The sequence below is a fragment of the Lampetra planeri genome, chromosome 47 (genome assembly GCF_965212315.1).
Source record: "Lampetra planeri chromosome 47, kcLamPlan1.2.h2, whole genome shotgun sequence".
NCBI lineage: Eukaryota > Metazoa > Chordata > Hyperoartia > Petromyzontiformes > Petromyzontidae > Lampetra > Lampetra planeri.
Window position 1 is genome coordinate 8,722,047 of NC_136153.1, and position 15,237 is coordinate 8,737,283.

General features: G+C 53.0%; 1 protein-coding gene across 1 annotated transcript; it reads left to right on the forward strand.

Annotated features, from left to right (window-relative positions):
• The first annotated feature begins 217 nt into the window (after nt 1-217).
• On the forward strand, nt 218-14,157 carry SPATS1 (spermatogenesis associated serine rich 1). Its single transcript, XM_078615603.1, has 7 exons — nt 218-300; nt 904-952; nt 3,275-3,345; nt 4,132-4,245; nt 4,650-4,767; nt 6,548-6,610; nt 12,464-14,157. Exons 2-7 carry the CDS (start codon nt 918-920, stop codon nt 12,588-12,590), a joined length of 528 nt encoding a protein of 175 aa, XP_078471729.1. The 5' UTR covers nt 218-300; nt 904-917; the 3' UTR covers nt 12,591-14,157.
• Nucleotides 14,158-15,237: the final 1,080 nt, after the last annotated feature.

Sequence of the window (15,237 nt, forward strand, 5' to 3'; positions counted from 1 at the left end):
GTGTCTCGTGCTTAGTGCCAATCGTCCCATTCAAGACGTCGCCACTCAGCTCGACCGCGCTTCGACCGCCGCGAGCGAGATGACGTCGGGGTCTCGAAGTCGACGCGACGGACGCGTGCGGTGAGGAAGCCGCCACCCAAGCGGTGCAGCAGCAGCAGCAGCAGCCGCAGACTCGGGGCCAGGTCTCTTAGCAAGTCGCCATAGCGACGGCCACGAGGCTTCAACAATCACGGTGCCGGGCAAGGTGACTCAAGCGCGCCTGAGACCATTCACGGCGCGCTCCGAGCTACTCACTTCTCCGTAAGAAGACCCTGACTAGTATTATTATTATGAATGGCATGTGTTGTTGTTGTTCATATATTATTTTACAGACTTAAGTTTTCGAAGATTTTTTTTCTAAGAATGTACAGTACTGTTTTGTGTGCGGTAGTGTAGGTGCGTGTGTTAGTGATACGGAGTGTTCCCATGTGCACCTAGCCTGGCACAAGCACTGTGGTGACGTCATCGCCACTCGGTGGCGAAGGGTTGTTGTTGTTTGTGCGTCCGTCTGTCTCTGTGCACTCGCTCCTTGTAGGGAGCGGTGGCGCAGTGGTTAGCGCACTGGCGGGTTCGTGATGCGCACCACACTACGATTCTGGCGATCGGAGTGTTGATCCGATGCTGAGCCTCCCCTAGGTCGACGCAGCCTTAAATGAATACCCGATGCGGTGTGGTAAAGAGCGACACGGGGGAGACAAAGGCAGCCACGCGTGGTGTTGGCCACACCACCCCCTCGTGTGCCGTGCCGGCTTTCATAGGCGCTAGCTCGCCAACAGCACTTGCACCATCAGCCTGTCCAGGCTACGCAGGGGATCTTTGTCTTTGTGTCTTGCTATAAGCGAATGTTTTTGCTCGTGTGTTCAGGAGGGAGATCAGCCATGGAACTCGGCTTGAGGTCATACACTCAGTACAGGTGAGACATCATGCTTGTGGTGGACAACTGTTATATCTCGTGCCTTTGGTGTCAAAGTTGGTGTCACTACAGCAAATGGGACTCATTACCCATCTGTGCGGACTTGCAGGCAATTTAGCCACCTTCTATGTAGGCGTGGTGGAGTTGACCTTGGCACTCTAAAGAGAAAACTTGATGACGATGATGCTGCATTGGCAGTCGGTGCATAAACTCACTTAACAACAAAGCTCAACACATTCATTAACAACACTGTGTGTGGCCTTAAAAGGGAAAGAAAAAAATCAATCGGCGACGTTTCGGGCAATGACCCCTTTTCACTATGAAGAAGGCCCTTTGCCTGGATTGCCGGCATACCCTGAGGAGCAAATTGCAGTTCAACGGTGGATTTTCTGCACGGCACTCAGCTGACCACACGTGGTACGTGGTGGTGATCGCCCATCCGAGCGGTTACCTGGCCCAACTCTGCCCGAAAAGATGTAGTTATGACAGGTGACATTCCAGGCAGTGGCCGTTCGTGATAGCCATGAACAGAAAGGCCAAAAAGTTTGTGCCTTGAAGAAGAGCCACTGCTCAAAACGTCGCCGATTTTTAAAAATTATATATAGTTCCTTTAACACGTAGGCTTTCGCGACCAATATTATTCATAATAAAGGTTTTTGGGTTAGATCGCGTTATTTATAAGTGTTGTAAGCCTCAAATCACTGTACTAGATTGGGTTAAAAGATGACGTCACCGTGCTGCTCTGTTTAAGACCGGGAGCAAGTGGAGGGCTTCACCATTCTGGCAAATTGGCCGATGATGCTGGTTGATGTAATTACCAGCAAAACGTCGTACTACTCAAAATTTTATTTGATGTTGATTCACTCTTCAACACACCGATGGGCTAAAGTAGTGAACTATTTGTTTTTTGTAAACGTGACACATTTTTTACTGTTTGGCCATGTCGGGTGGTGGAGGGTTACGACACATTTATAAATAACGCGATCTAACCCAAAAACCTGTATTATTAATATATAGTTACTTTTACGGCCACGTTGTTTATGACGGACGCGTTGGTTTTTTGTTGTTGTTATATTTGTTTTGTTATTTCCGTCACCCAGGTCACTCTTGCGAATGAGACTCAACTCTGGTCTCGTGATTTCTCTTCTGCATGGGTTAAACAAAACATACTTGAAGTCACTCACTCACTCACTTAGTCACTCTTCATCTCGCTCGGTCACGCACTCACTCACTCACTCACCATCTGACTCTTTCAATCGCACTCATTCACCCACCCGCTCACTCAGTCACTCTTGCAAACGTAGACGTATGTGGGTCTGCAACATTCTTTTAAGGACCCTACCGTACTCGCTTTCTGCAATATCGACGTTTCTTTGTGTACATCTTGGTTCTGTTGCTGCTGCACCCCCACAGCACCACGGGTCCCCGTGTCACGGAGTCAGGACGCTGGCCAAATGGGATAATCCGCGGTGACAGACAAATGAACGTCAACTCTTGAGTTTAAGTTAATTAGTTTAACTCTCGACTTAAGACCGAAGCAGGAGGATTTCTCCACAACTCTTGCTGTCCGCCTGATGATGCTGGTTGCAATTACTGGCGAAACGTCGTACTCCAATTGTACATGTTGTGGGTTTTACTCTCCAACACACCGCTGTGCTGTACGAGTAACGAATTGGCATGCTCTGTTTAGGTGACAAACCTTACTCATTGGCTGTGTCGGGTGGTGGCGGGGTTTAACGACACATTTACAGCCACGCGATCTAACAAAAAAAAACATCTATTATGGAATCAACTCTTAATTTCTCACCTGGCTAAACAAAATAAACCGATCCTCAGCGCTCTCCAGAAGGAGCCAAAGCCCTACATTTCCACCGATGGGCCAGACGCCTTTTTGGCATCGCAGCCTCCTACCCCACGCACCGTGCCCCTAGCGGCGCTTCACACCGCCTCTCGTCGGGCAAGATCGGAAGCCTTGTGAATTGAAAAGTGAGCAATGGGTTCAATTTGTGCGAAAACACCCGCCATTCTGCCAGAATGTGGCAGAATGATGGCCAAAATAGCTGCGTGAATCATGACGCCCTCGCACTCTCAACGATAAATACGTGACTTTGTTTTGTTATATATTATTTTTTAAAAGATTAAAGGCATTTCTTGCATGCATCGCTCGAAGACACTTGCGTCTTCCTTGTGACCTCTGAGCACTTCCAGGCGCGGCGTTCGCTCGGGATACATCTTGCCTCCAAGTTTACGTAACGCCGCTCGGCGCTGCCCTAGACGCCACATCGCCACGAGTTCAGAGCCCGTCGCGCGTTTTATTTGCAGGAACGCGTCCAGCCGACCCGCCAAGTTCATCCTGTTTCCGGAGGAAGTCAGCTTCATCAGACATTTCCCACGTGCGTAAGATGCGCGCAGGAGGAGCGGCGAGCCGCCCTCAATCGGACGGCTGCGAGTTTCGACTCAGCCCATCATCCACACAGCTCGGCTGGGGAAGTCAGCGGTGGCCATCTCATGGACCGACTCAGCGCCACCCACACCCAACATTCCGCCAGAGCAATGTGGAATTTCCACCGCTGGCTCAGGGCTGCAAATGCGAGGCTGGATTGCACAGTCTGGATTGCTCACGTGGACTGGAAAATCCCTTCAGCTTTTTTTTTACTACGCCGCCGCCACCACCACCACCCCCTGACGTGTCTTTAAGGGTGCTTGCTCGCAGCACGCGCTGCTCCGGTCTATATTTGGCAAAAAATCTGCAGTGATTCCATGTGTTGCGTGTGCGTCTGTGTATGTGTGCATGTGTGCATGTGTGCATGTGTGTACGTGCAGTTGTGGGGAGCGGTGGCGGAGTGGTTAGCGCGCCGCACTACGAACCTCGTGACCGAGCTCGATTCCCGCTCACGGCCAACAGCAATGACGATTATCTGAACCGGTCCTGGGCCTCTCCTAGGTCGACTCAGCCTCGAATGAGTACCTGGCGTGGTGTGTAATAAACATCGCCACTGGGGAGACAAAGGCGGTCGGGCGTGGTGCTGGCCACCCATCCCCATTGTGTGCCGTGCCGGCCTTCGTAGGTGCTCGCTAACAGCACTTGCCTCGAAAGTATGTCCGGGCTATGCGGGGGATCTTTGTTATTGTGTCTTCACGGGTCTCTGCGTGCCTGTTCCTGTGTGTGTGTTCAACAGAGGCGAACCGTAACACCCACACAGAGTGGGGGTTTTACGATCCCCGTGGCTTGGACAAGGTGTGCTACGTCGGCAAGAGATGCCTTCCTTACCAGTGCTCTGGAACGGAGACAGGTACACTGTATGCATATCACCACGACGCGTGCTTAGCCAGGAAAACCTACGTCCCAAGACTCTCTTTCAGGAGGGCACTGCCAAGTTCGCTAAGCGTAATCCCAATTGAGTCATTTGCGGGCATTTTACGAAATTGGCACGTTTGGACCTTTATTAGCCAGCGAAGGAGACGGTGAATGCGCGCCGTGGTATTAACCAGGACGGCCAGCCAGTGTCGACCGCAAATCTTTGCAACAACAAGCGACGAATGCACGACCGCTGAATCGTATCACCGCCCCCTTTACGTCCGCCCGCGTGTGCCACACACACACACGCCCTCATGGGCCGTCCCGGCCTCCAAAGAGTTCTCGCTCACAGCACTTGCCCCCCCAAACATCCCGGGGGACCTTTGTCTTTGTGCGCAGCGTCCGCAGGGCGCAACGGCGTCCCTGTGGCGAGTGCGGGCGACAAGGCGTACCGCGCGGTGGAGTACAGCGCCGGCTTCCACCTCCTGGGCTCCACCAGGGCCCCCCCCAGATTCAGGTGAGGCGGTGGCGGTGGTGGTGGTGGTGGCGGTGGTGGTGCCGGTGGTGGTGGTGGTGGCTAGGCCTCGGCAAGGTAAGGTAAAAGTGTAAAAACAACGAGCCTACCTTTACCCTACCACAGTACAATCACTCTACCCTACCTTTTACCCTTTAACAGGTAAGGTAAAAGGTAAAAAGCAACGAGCCTACCTTTTACCCTACCCTTACCCATTGGCATGTCGACACGTTTACCCTTTACCTTTACCCTTTTACCCGGTAAAAAGGGTACAATTACCTTACCTTGCCGAGGCCTAGTGGTGGCTACGCGGCTGCTGCTGCTGTTGCTGCAGCACGTGACTGCTGCCAGTAATCCAGCACCGTGGGGGCAGCAGCGAGGGTTGGTGGGTCACCGCGACAGATGTCACGACACTCCCCCACCTCCCCTGGAGGTCGGGCATCGAGGAGGCGCCTCCTAGTGGCTCGCCACGAGAGGGCGGCACAGCAAGATGTGGACTGCGCTTGTTTCCATCTGCGTGGGATACAGCGTGGCCCCTCACACCCATGGGTTCCGGTTTCTTTACAAATGCGTTCACGCTCCTTCGTTGGCTGAAACCATCGTCATCTATGCGCGCCTCCGCATTTACAGATTGCGCAGCGTTGTGTGATGCAGTAAACGATGCTGCTATATGTACACGAACTTTGTTTTTTATTTTTATTGTTAGGTTTTGTTATTGGGAGTCGGGTTTAAATGTTTAGGCAGGTGAGGACACCTCCAGTGCCGGATTATCCCAGCAGCACAAGTAGCTACACATGTAGTAGCTGTACATGTAGTAGCTGCACATGTAGTAGCTGCACATGTAGTAGCTGTACATGTAGTAGCTGCACATGTAGTAGCTGCACATGTAGTAGCTGCACATGTAGTAGCTGTACATGTAGTAGCTGCACATGTAGTAGCTGCACATGTAGTAGCTGCACATGTAGTAGCTGCACATGTAGTAGCTGCACATGTAGTAGCTGTACATGTAGTAGCTGCACATGTAGTAGCTGCACATGTAGTAGCTGCACATGTAGTAGCTGTACATGTAGTAGCTGCACATGTAGTAGCTGCACATGTAGTAGCTGTACATGTAGTAGCTGCACATGTAGTAGCTGCACATGTAGTAGCTGCACATGTAGTAGCTGTACATGTAGTAGCTGCACATGTAGTAGCTGCACATGTAGTAGCTGCACATGTAGTAGCTGCACATGTAGTAGCTGCACATGTAGTAGCTATACACATGTAGTAACTACACATGTAGTAGCTACACATGTAGTAGCTACGGGCCCCGCACTTTCCAGGGCCCCGCGCTAAATGCTTTCAAGCTATCAATTACGTATCAATTCCGGTTCAGTGATTCTGCACTTGCTCTATTACTATAGTACTATACCGCCTTCAAGTTTTACGAACGACCGGGTGTTTAAGGTTAGCGATTTGTCGTATTATCTGGCTGTATAGCAAAAATTACTTTACTGTGCTAGTTAAACATGTGTGTTTTAATATTTGTGTGGGTTATTTATAATTTAGGGCCCCTTTATAACAGCATGTGCTATAGGCCCCGCACGAGCTTAATCCGGCACTGGTCACCTCAATACGCCAGGGATGTCTCGTTTGCAAGTGTGACCCGGTGAGTCGCCGGATTGACGAAAGCAAAGATAAAGTCGAGCAATGCGCCAACGTGACACGCGCCACGCGAGAGAGAGAGAAGCAGCCGCGTCACGCGAGAGAACTCAACCCGCCCGCTGTCTCCCCGTGTCCGCAGCGCCGGGGCGAAGCACGCGGCCGACACCTTCATCCCTTTGCAGCCGCCTCCCAGCGTGCCTCGGTATGTGCGGACAGAGACGCCCCAGCACAGCCTGGAACAGACTGTGGGGCGGGGGTCAAAGTGCTGTGAGCGAGCGGCGAGCAGCGCTCTATGAAGGCCGCCACTGCGGCTCACGAGGGGATGGGTGGCCAGCACCACGCCCGGTCGCCTTTGTCTCCCCAGTGGTGATGTTTGTACACACCGCAGCAGGTGATAATTTTAGGCTGAGTCGATCTAGGGGGAGGTCCAGAACCGATTCACAGGGGGTGGCCGTGAGCGGGATTCGAACTCGGGTCGCCGGGTTCGTAGCGCAGCGCGCTAACTGCTGCACCACCGCTCCCCCACACAGAGACAAAGATCCTCCGTATAGCCTCAACAGGCTGTTGGGCAAGTGCCGCGAGCGACCCACGCGTGCGAGGGTGCGACGGGCAGGACACTTTGGCCACGTCGAAGACTTCGGCTAAACACCCTCCACCTTTAGAGTGGAGGACATCCCGCACAGCGGTGGCGTGAGCCGGCACTTGCAGCGCCTGCGCCTCTAACCCCACGTCCACTGGGTGTTTCGGGGTGTAATGATTGAAGGTGTATCTCTCCCGAGTCAAGAGTGGGGTTCACCGAAACGTCATCCAACTCAGGGCACCGCGCGTGGGCTCACGTCGCCCCCGTCTGGCGCGGTCGGTGCATCGATGCGCGCACGACGCTCCCACGCCAACCCTCGTGCTCTCCCTCTCGTCTCTTGTTGTTGTTGCACGCGCAGTTGGAACTCCTCTTATCCGCTGCGGCCCCGAATTGCATGTTACTGCTACGTGTATGTATGTCGAGATGGACTGGTGCGGTACAAGAGGACACGCCGCTGAGCGGACTTGCCAATAGCTGGGCACCGGCGGTGTCGAGATCGGCCTCTGTGGAGGAGCCCCGTGAAGTAGGCTGCTACTGGGCAGTGTGTAGGGAGTGTCTGTGTGCGTGTAGGGAGTGTCTGTGTGCGTGTAGGGAGTGTCTGTGTGCGTGTAGGGAGTGTCTGTGTGTGTGTAGGGAGTGTCTGTGTGTGTGTAGGGAGTGTCTGTGTGTGTGTAGGGAGTGTCTGTGTGTGTGTAGGGAGTGTCTGTGTGCGTGTAGGGAGTGTCTGTGTGTGTGTAGGGAGTGTCTGTGTGTGTGTAGGGAGTGTCTGTGTGCGTGTAGGGAGTGTCTGCGTGCGTGTAGGGAGTGTCTGTGTGCGTGTAGGGAGTGTCTGTGTGCGTGTAGGGAGTGTCTGTGTGCGTGTAGGGAGTGTCTGTGTGCGTGTAGGGAGTGTCTGTGTGTGTGTAGGGAGTGTCTGTGTGCGTGTAGGGAGTGTCTGTGTGTGTGTAGGGAGTGTCTGTGTGCGTGTAGGGAGTGTCTGTGTGCGTGTAGGGAGTGTCTGTGTGCGTGTAGGGAGTGTCTGTGTGTGTGTAGGGAGTGTCTGCGTGCGTGTAGGGAGTGTCTGTGTGCGTGTAGGGAGTGTCTGTGTGCGTGTAGGGAGTGTCTGTGTGCGTGTAGGGAGTGTCTGTGTGCGTGTAGGGAGTGTCTGTGTGCGTGTAGGGAGTGTCTGTGTGCGTGTAGGGAGTGTCTGTGTGCGTGTAGGGAGTGTCTGTGTGTGTGTAGGGAGTGTCTGTGTGCGTGTAGGGAGTGTCTGTGTGCGTGTAGGGAGTGTCTGTGTGTGTGTAGGGAGTGTCTGTGTGTGTGTAGGGAGTGTCTGTGTGCGTGTAGGGAGTGTCTGTGTGCGTGTAGGGAGTGTCTGTGTGCGTGTAGGGAGTGTCTGTGTGTGTGTAGGGAGTGTCTGTGTGTGTGTAGGGAGTGTCTGTGTGTGTGTAGGGAGTGTCTGCGTGCGTGTAGGGAGTGTCTGTGTGTGTGTAGGGAGTGTCTGTGTGTGTGTAGGGAGTGTCTGTGTGCGTGTAGGGAGTGTCTGTGTGCGTGTAGGGAGTGTCTGTGTGCGTGTAGGGAGTGTCTGTGTGCGTGTAGGGAGTGTCTGTGTGCGTGTAGGGAGTGTCTGTGTGCGTGTAGGGAGTGTCTGTGTGTGTAGGGAGTGTCTGTGTGCGTGTAGGGAGTGTCTGTGTGCGTGTAGGGAGTGTCTGTGTGTGTGTAGGGAGTGTCTGTGTGCGTGTAGGGAGTGTCTGTGTGCGTGTAGGGAGTGTCTGTGTGCGTGTAGGGAGTGTCTGTGTGCGTGTAGGGAGTGTCTGTGTGCGTGTATGGAGTGTCTGTGTGCGTGTAGGGAGTGTCTGTGTGCGTGTAGGGAGTGTCTGTGTGCGTGTAGGGAGTGTCTGTGTGTGTGTAGGGAGTGTCTGTGTGCGTGTAGGGAGTGTCTGTGTGCGTGTAGGGAGTGTCTGTGTGCGTGTAGGGAGTGTCTGTGTGTGTGTAGGGAGTGTCTGTGTGTGTGTAGGGAGTGTCTGTGTGCGTGTAGGGAGTGTCTGCGTGCGTGTAGGGAGTGTCTGTGTGCGTGTAGGGAGTGTCTGTGTGCGTGTAGGGAGTGTCTGTGTGCGTGTAGGGAGTGTCTGTGTGCGTGTAGGGAGTGTCTGTGTGTGTGTAGGGAGTGTCTGTGTGCGTGTAGGGAGTGTCTGTGTGTGTGTAGGGAGTGTCTGTGTGCGTGTAGGGAGTGTCTGTGTGCGTGTAGGGAGTGTCTGTGTGCGTGTAGGGAGTGTCTGTGTGTGTGTAGGGAGTGTCTGCGTGCGTGTAGGGAGTGTCTGTGTGCGTGTAGGGAGTGTCTGTGTGCGTGTAGGGAGTGTCTGTGTGCGTGTAGGGAGTGTCTGTGTGCGTGTAGGGAGTGTCTGTGTGCGTGTAGGGAGTGTCTGTGTGCGTGTAGGGAGTGTCTGTGTGCGTGTAGGGAGTGTCTGTGTGTGTGTAGGGAGTGTCTGTGTGCGTGTAGGGAGTGTCTGTGTGCGTGTAGGGAGTGTCTGTGTGTGTGTAGGGAGTGTCTGTGTGTGTGTAGGGAGTGTCTGTGTGCGTGTAGGGAGTGTCTGTGTGCGTGTAGGGAGTGTCTGTGTGCGTGTAGGGAGTGTCTGTGTGTGTGTAGGGAGTGTCTGTGTGTGTGTAGGGAGTGTCTGTGTGTGTGTAGGGAGTGTCTGCGTGCGTGTAGGGAGTGTCTGTGTGTGTGTAGGGAGTGTCTGTGTGTGTGTAGGGAGTGTCTGTGTGCGTGTAGGGAGTGTCTGTGTGCGTGTAGGGAGTGTCTGTGTGCGTGTAGGGAGTGTCTGTGTGCGTGTAGGGAGTGTCTGTGTGCGTGTAGGGAGTGTCTGTGTGCGTGTAGGGAGTGTCTGTGTGTGTGTAGGGAGTGTCTGTGTGCGTGTAGGGAGTGTCTGTGTGCGTGTAGGGAGTGTCTGTGTGTGTGTAGGGAGTGTCTGTGTGCGTGTAGGGAGTGTCTGTGTGCGTGTAGGGAGTGTCTGTGTGCGTGTAGGGAGTGTCTGTGTGCGTGTAGGGAGTGTCTGTGTGCGTGTAGGGAGTGTCTGTGTGCGTGTAGGGAGTGTCTGTGTGCGTGTAGGGAGTGTCTGTGTGCGTGTAGGGAGTGTCTGTGTGCGTGTAGGGAGTGTCTGTGTGCGTGTAGGGAGTGTCTGTGTGCGTGTAGGGAGTGTCTGTGTGCGTGTAGGGAGTGTCTGTGTGCGTGTAGGGAGTGTCTGTGTGCGTGTAGGGAGTGTCTGTGTGCGTGTAGGGAGTGTCTGTGTGCGTGTAGGGAGTGTCTGTGTGCGTGTAGGGAGTGTCTGTGTGCGTGTAGGGAGTGTCTGTGTGCGTGTAGGGAGTGTCTGTGTGCGTGTAGGGAGTGGATGATCAGTGTTGGCGACTGTACTTTGTACGATGGGGCCTTGTGATGACAATTACTTAAACATAATATCATCTAATGAGCAGTGGTGTTTTTTTAAAATAGGTATATGAAGTTACATTAATAAAATATGTTTTCATTACTACAAGATGAACTAATTTACATTCAAAGTACAAATATTAACCGTTGCCGGCACAATGCATTGTGGGGAGTTGCGCAACAGACAAACCCTTCAATGATCAAAAAAGTTTATATTTTATATACAGGGTGCTTCAAAAAAATATTAAGACTTTTGAGAATATGCAACACCACCACAATAACTGTGCTGCCTGCGGGCTCTGGAGACCACCTGGAGAAGATTCCAGGCCACGTGTTGACAACGACGGTGAACACGTGGAACCTTTTTTTACTTTGGAAGCTATTAACATTACATTTGTTATCACGTTACAGTTTATTATCTGTTCTTTTGCCAATAAAAACGATAGTCCCATGTTTTTTAAGCCCCCTGTATATACACAGTATACTGTATATACACAGCATACTAAATCAACTAATTAACATTTTACAAAGTACAATTATTAACAGTTTCCGGCACGATGAATCGTGGGGAGTTGCGGCGAGGACCTCGAGGTGCGATCCGCCCCGCAGGCTCCAGGGATTCTCCCTCCACGAGGTCTCGGCCGCCCTCCCGAGGCGCAACAATGAACATAAATACAACGAGGGCACACAAACATCACGGCTGTCAACCCACACGGGTCACTCCGTGTTCTTGTACAGGGAGATTGAGTGTGCAGGTCCACACGGCGTACAGCCGTTAAAGTACGGACAAAAATTGTTTTGTCTGTTTGTTTCGTTTCTCCCTTGTGATGGGACTTTGTGGGATGAACGTTGAGATTTATAAAGGGCACGGGGTGACCGATAAGGTTTGAATTGGTCTACAATAAGGATGGGCGAGTGAGTGACACGGGCTAGAGAAGAGACGGAGCTGATGGGTGAGTGGGCGAGTGCGTGGGTGAGTGCGTGGATGGGCGAATGAGTGACACGGGCTAGAGAAGAGATGGAGCTGATGGGTGAGTGGGCGAGTGAGTGGGTGGATGGGCGAGTGAGTGACACGGGCTAGAGAAGAGATGGAGCTGGTGGGTGAGTGGGCGAGTACGTGGGTGAGTGCGTGGATGGGCGAGTGAGTGACACGGCCAAGAGAGGAGATGGAGCTGTTTTGGTTACGGGAGGATGTGGAGCTGAGTGGACTTGCCGGAGACCGGTACCAGCAGCGTCAAGATCGGCCTCTGCAGAGGGGGAGGCTCGTGAAGGACGCTGCTACTGGGTAGTGCCAGGCAAGGTGCGACCTTGAGGCTGCCGGTCACTTGGAGGCAGTCCTCCCAACAACAACGGGAGGGCAGAGGAGCGACGCTCACAACAACGAGCGGAGTGCCGGGCGGATAAAACGCAGCGAGTGGTGGGCGGGGGAAGGGCAACAGGTGGTGCGTCTGCCAGCTCATCTCGCTCAACCCATGGAAGCTGAATCTGTCCCGAGATCTCCTGCCGACACGATCGTCAGACACTGCGCGTGGCGAGTCGCGGTGACGACATCTCGGCGGAATGTCGATACAGACAGCGCCTTCACCAAGACGCTGTGTTACAGATCGTTGATGAACGACGGTACGACGACGACGAGTGTGAATGTAATGGTGGGGATGAGGTGAATGAAATAGATGTGAGAGAGGAAGCGATGGGGGGGAGGGGGGGAAATTCGGTGAACGCGAAATTGACGACAGTAAACGATGATTGACGAGTGGATGGAATGAATGGGGGTTGATGAGTGAGAGCCACACGATGAGAACATGAAGAGGGAACAGGAGCAGTGGCGGTTATGAAGGGGGGGGGGGGGGGTTAAGGGGTCGTGGGGTGAGTTAGGGAACAATCGGTGAGTTCTGAGTGAGGAGCGGAAAGCGAGTGAGCGAAGGTGAGTGTTTGATGTGGAGGGGGAAGTTTGTTCCAGTGAAGGGGGGGGGGCAGGAAGAGAGAAATAAAGTTAGGACAGAGTTCGCACACCCAACCCGCTGTGCTGTACCCCTGTGCCCTGGTGCCCCCCCCCCCCCCTGTGCACACAGCACTCCCTATCACAAGAAGGCCCAGGAGATGCAGAGGGCGCTGGAGATGATGGAGGTGCAAGCCCTGGACGAGTGGGAGCCCCCGTCGCGAGCGTCCCATCCCCGCCTCGACGGAGATCACGATTGAGCCGGGCCGCTCGCTTTGCCAGCCGCTACGACGGAGGGCAAGCCTCGGCCTGCCACGGCCTGCCACGGCAAGTCACAGCCAGCCACGGCAAGTCACGGCCTGCCACGGCAAGTCACGGCCAGCCCCGGCTCTCTTAAGCCAGGCAGGCGCACAGCATGAAACAAAAACAATGAAGTGAGAAATTCACCTCTCTGTGGACGGCTCTCCGATGTGCTTTTCAGGTTGTAACTACCGCATGGCCCGTTCGGTGTGATGTCCGACGTTTCGCTCCGTGTGCCGAGAGCTTCGTCAGGTTAATGCATTTTACTTCCCGCAACTGAACTTCGTAACATAGCGCGTGGAAATAACGCGAGGTTCAAGCCCTCCCAGCGGCATGTGGTGCGAACCGTCGAATATTCAGGAGGTAACCGAAGCCCGCAAGCCATATCCGGAGAGCCGCTCCGTGTGGTTCGTGTGTTTTAGACGTCGGGTTATTTTTCTGGTCTAGGTGCCAAGTAGGTAACATCGAGTACTCGTAGGCAATTTAAATAAGTCTTTGTTAAAACTTCGCGACAGGTTATGAAAAATCATCATCCACACGCATGGGTCCTTTGATTGTAGATGTATGTTTACATTCTTTTGCACCGTACGTAAAGCAACCTTCATAAATCAGAGGTGCGGGGGGGAGGACAGCAAACTGAAGGAGTGAGGATTAAAATCGTGAACCTTTACAACGCGCGTTTGTTCTCGAAAGCGTGCGCTAAGTTGACCGGGTCGCTGTTGGGGACAAAACGCATTTTCATATTGAAAATACTCGGCTCGCTCTGGTCCACGTCACCCACGTCTTGGGGAAATGCCTCCTCTTTGATCAACGCGTAGTCCTATCCGGCATAAATCCACGATAGCTACACAACTTTGCCAACGGAGGTTGACGTTCAACATTGGGGCATGCCGTTACGAGAGTTGGCGTGACCAACACGTTACTGACGCACTATCAGCTATGCAGCATCCACGCTCTCAGACAAAGTTGTGAAGCGGTTACCAATGGCCAAAGCATCTGAATAACCGGCGGGCACAGACACATCTTTCACCTTTAATCATCCTGAGAACGTCACGTAAGACATTGTCGCAAAGTGCCGCTGAGACAGGATAGAGAAAAGGAACGCTCCAGTTGTTGTTATTGTTGTTGTTTACAACGGCTAGAGGGGGGGGGGGTGGTCTTAATGGCCACGTCGAAGGCAGTGAGCCGGCTTCGCTCGGATCCTGGGTTTGAATCTGGGGGGATGGAGTTCCTCATCATGATGATCTGTCACGCGTTAACGCTGACATCGTCACCTGTAGGCACAGCAGCTCTCAATGTATTTTGTGTTCCGGCCCCCCAACCCCCCCCCCCCCCCCCCAGTTGCTAGGGCCACACAATACAAAGGAGTGGTGACTAAGGCATCTCTGTTTCACGTTGTGGAATCGTCGTGTTGTTAGGCAGTTGCTCCGTGTCGTGAATTAGCGCGTTTTGTTTCAGTGGGGTGTGTCAGTCAGGTGTCTGCTAGTGAAGTGTGTATTGGTGTGCTAGTGAGGTGTGTGCTAGTGAAGTGTGTATTAGTGTGTTAGTAAGGTGTGTGTTAGTGAGGTGTGTATTGGTGTGTTAGTGAGGTGTGTGCTAGTGAGGTGTGTATTGGTGTGTTGGTGAGGTGTGTGCTAGTGAGGTGTGTGTTAGTGAGGTATGTGCTAGTGAGGTGTGTGCTAGTGAGGTGTATGTTGGTGAGGTATGTCCTAGTGAAGTGTGTATTGTGTATTGGTGTGTTAGTGTCGGCGCAAAGTGCCGTTGCCCACGCACATAAAAAAAAAACTTCTCCTGCACGGCGTCCACTCCCCAGCCTGCACCTTAGCCCTCCCCTGAAAGTTGAAAGTGAGTCTCCTGACCCACAGGTTGAGACACCGCTGATCCCAGGCTATCGTTGATGGCCACGCAACAATCCAACGATCCTCGCTTTCCGCGATTCGGTGATTTCTCAGGATTCCGTCTCGTGTGGCCGAGACTCAGGAATCGGTCCACTCGCATCATATTTGTCCACATCTAAGTGGCGTCCCCTCTTCTTTATTCTGCCTCCTATGCAGAGCCACCCAAAGTCCGTGGAGGCCCAGGGAGAGAATGCCACGTGGAGGTGGTGGTCCTTATTCATGACCTTCAAACATTAAAAACATTGTCCTGCTGTGGAGCCCTCTTTTGTGTGAGGCACAGGGAAATGTGGCCTCTTTCCGTGCCGTCACCCCTCCCGGCAGCCCTGCTCGTGTGCAGTTTCGTTCACTCCATGCTCATCAACGTAACGTCATTTGGTGCTGCTGCTGCTGCTGCGTTGGCAGTGGGTTGCACAAGCAGTTGACAGCAAAAACTCCACGCATTCCTTGTCAAATATCACCATGGCCTTGAAATAAATGTATATATATAAACAGGCGACGTTTTGGGCAACATCCCTTCATATGCAGAATGGCCTTTGCTGAAAACGTCGGCGGCATAGAAGTACAATACAGCAAGGCCGCAATTATAATATATATATTACATACATCCCCCCCCAAATTTCAAATATGCTCAAAATGTCCCCCCCCCCCAATATGTTGCTATCAAAAATATTGCTATGCTATGTAAATAAAAACAACAATTTGCTACACC

Bases quoted from the DNA above. Each gene is read 5' to 3' on its own strand.
- SPATS1 (XM_078615603.1), top strand. From the start codon at position 918: ATGGAACTCGGCTTGAGGTCATACACTCAGTACAG. The intron at 953-3,274 runs GTGAGACATCAT...TTTTATTTGCAG, and splicing joins AGGTCATACACTCAGTACAG to GAACGCGTCCAGCCGACCCG. The intron at 6,611-12,463 runs GTATGTGCGGAC...CTGTGCACACAG, and splicing joins CCGCCTCCCAGCGTGCCTCG to CACTCCCTATCACAAGAAGG.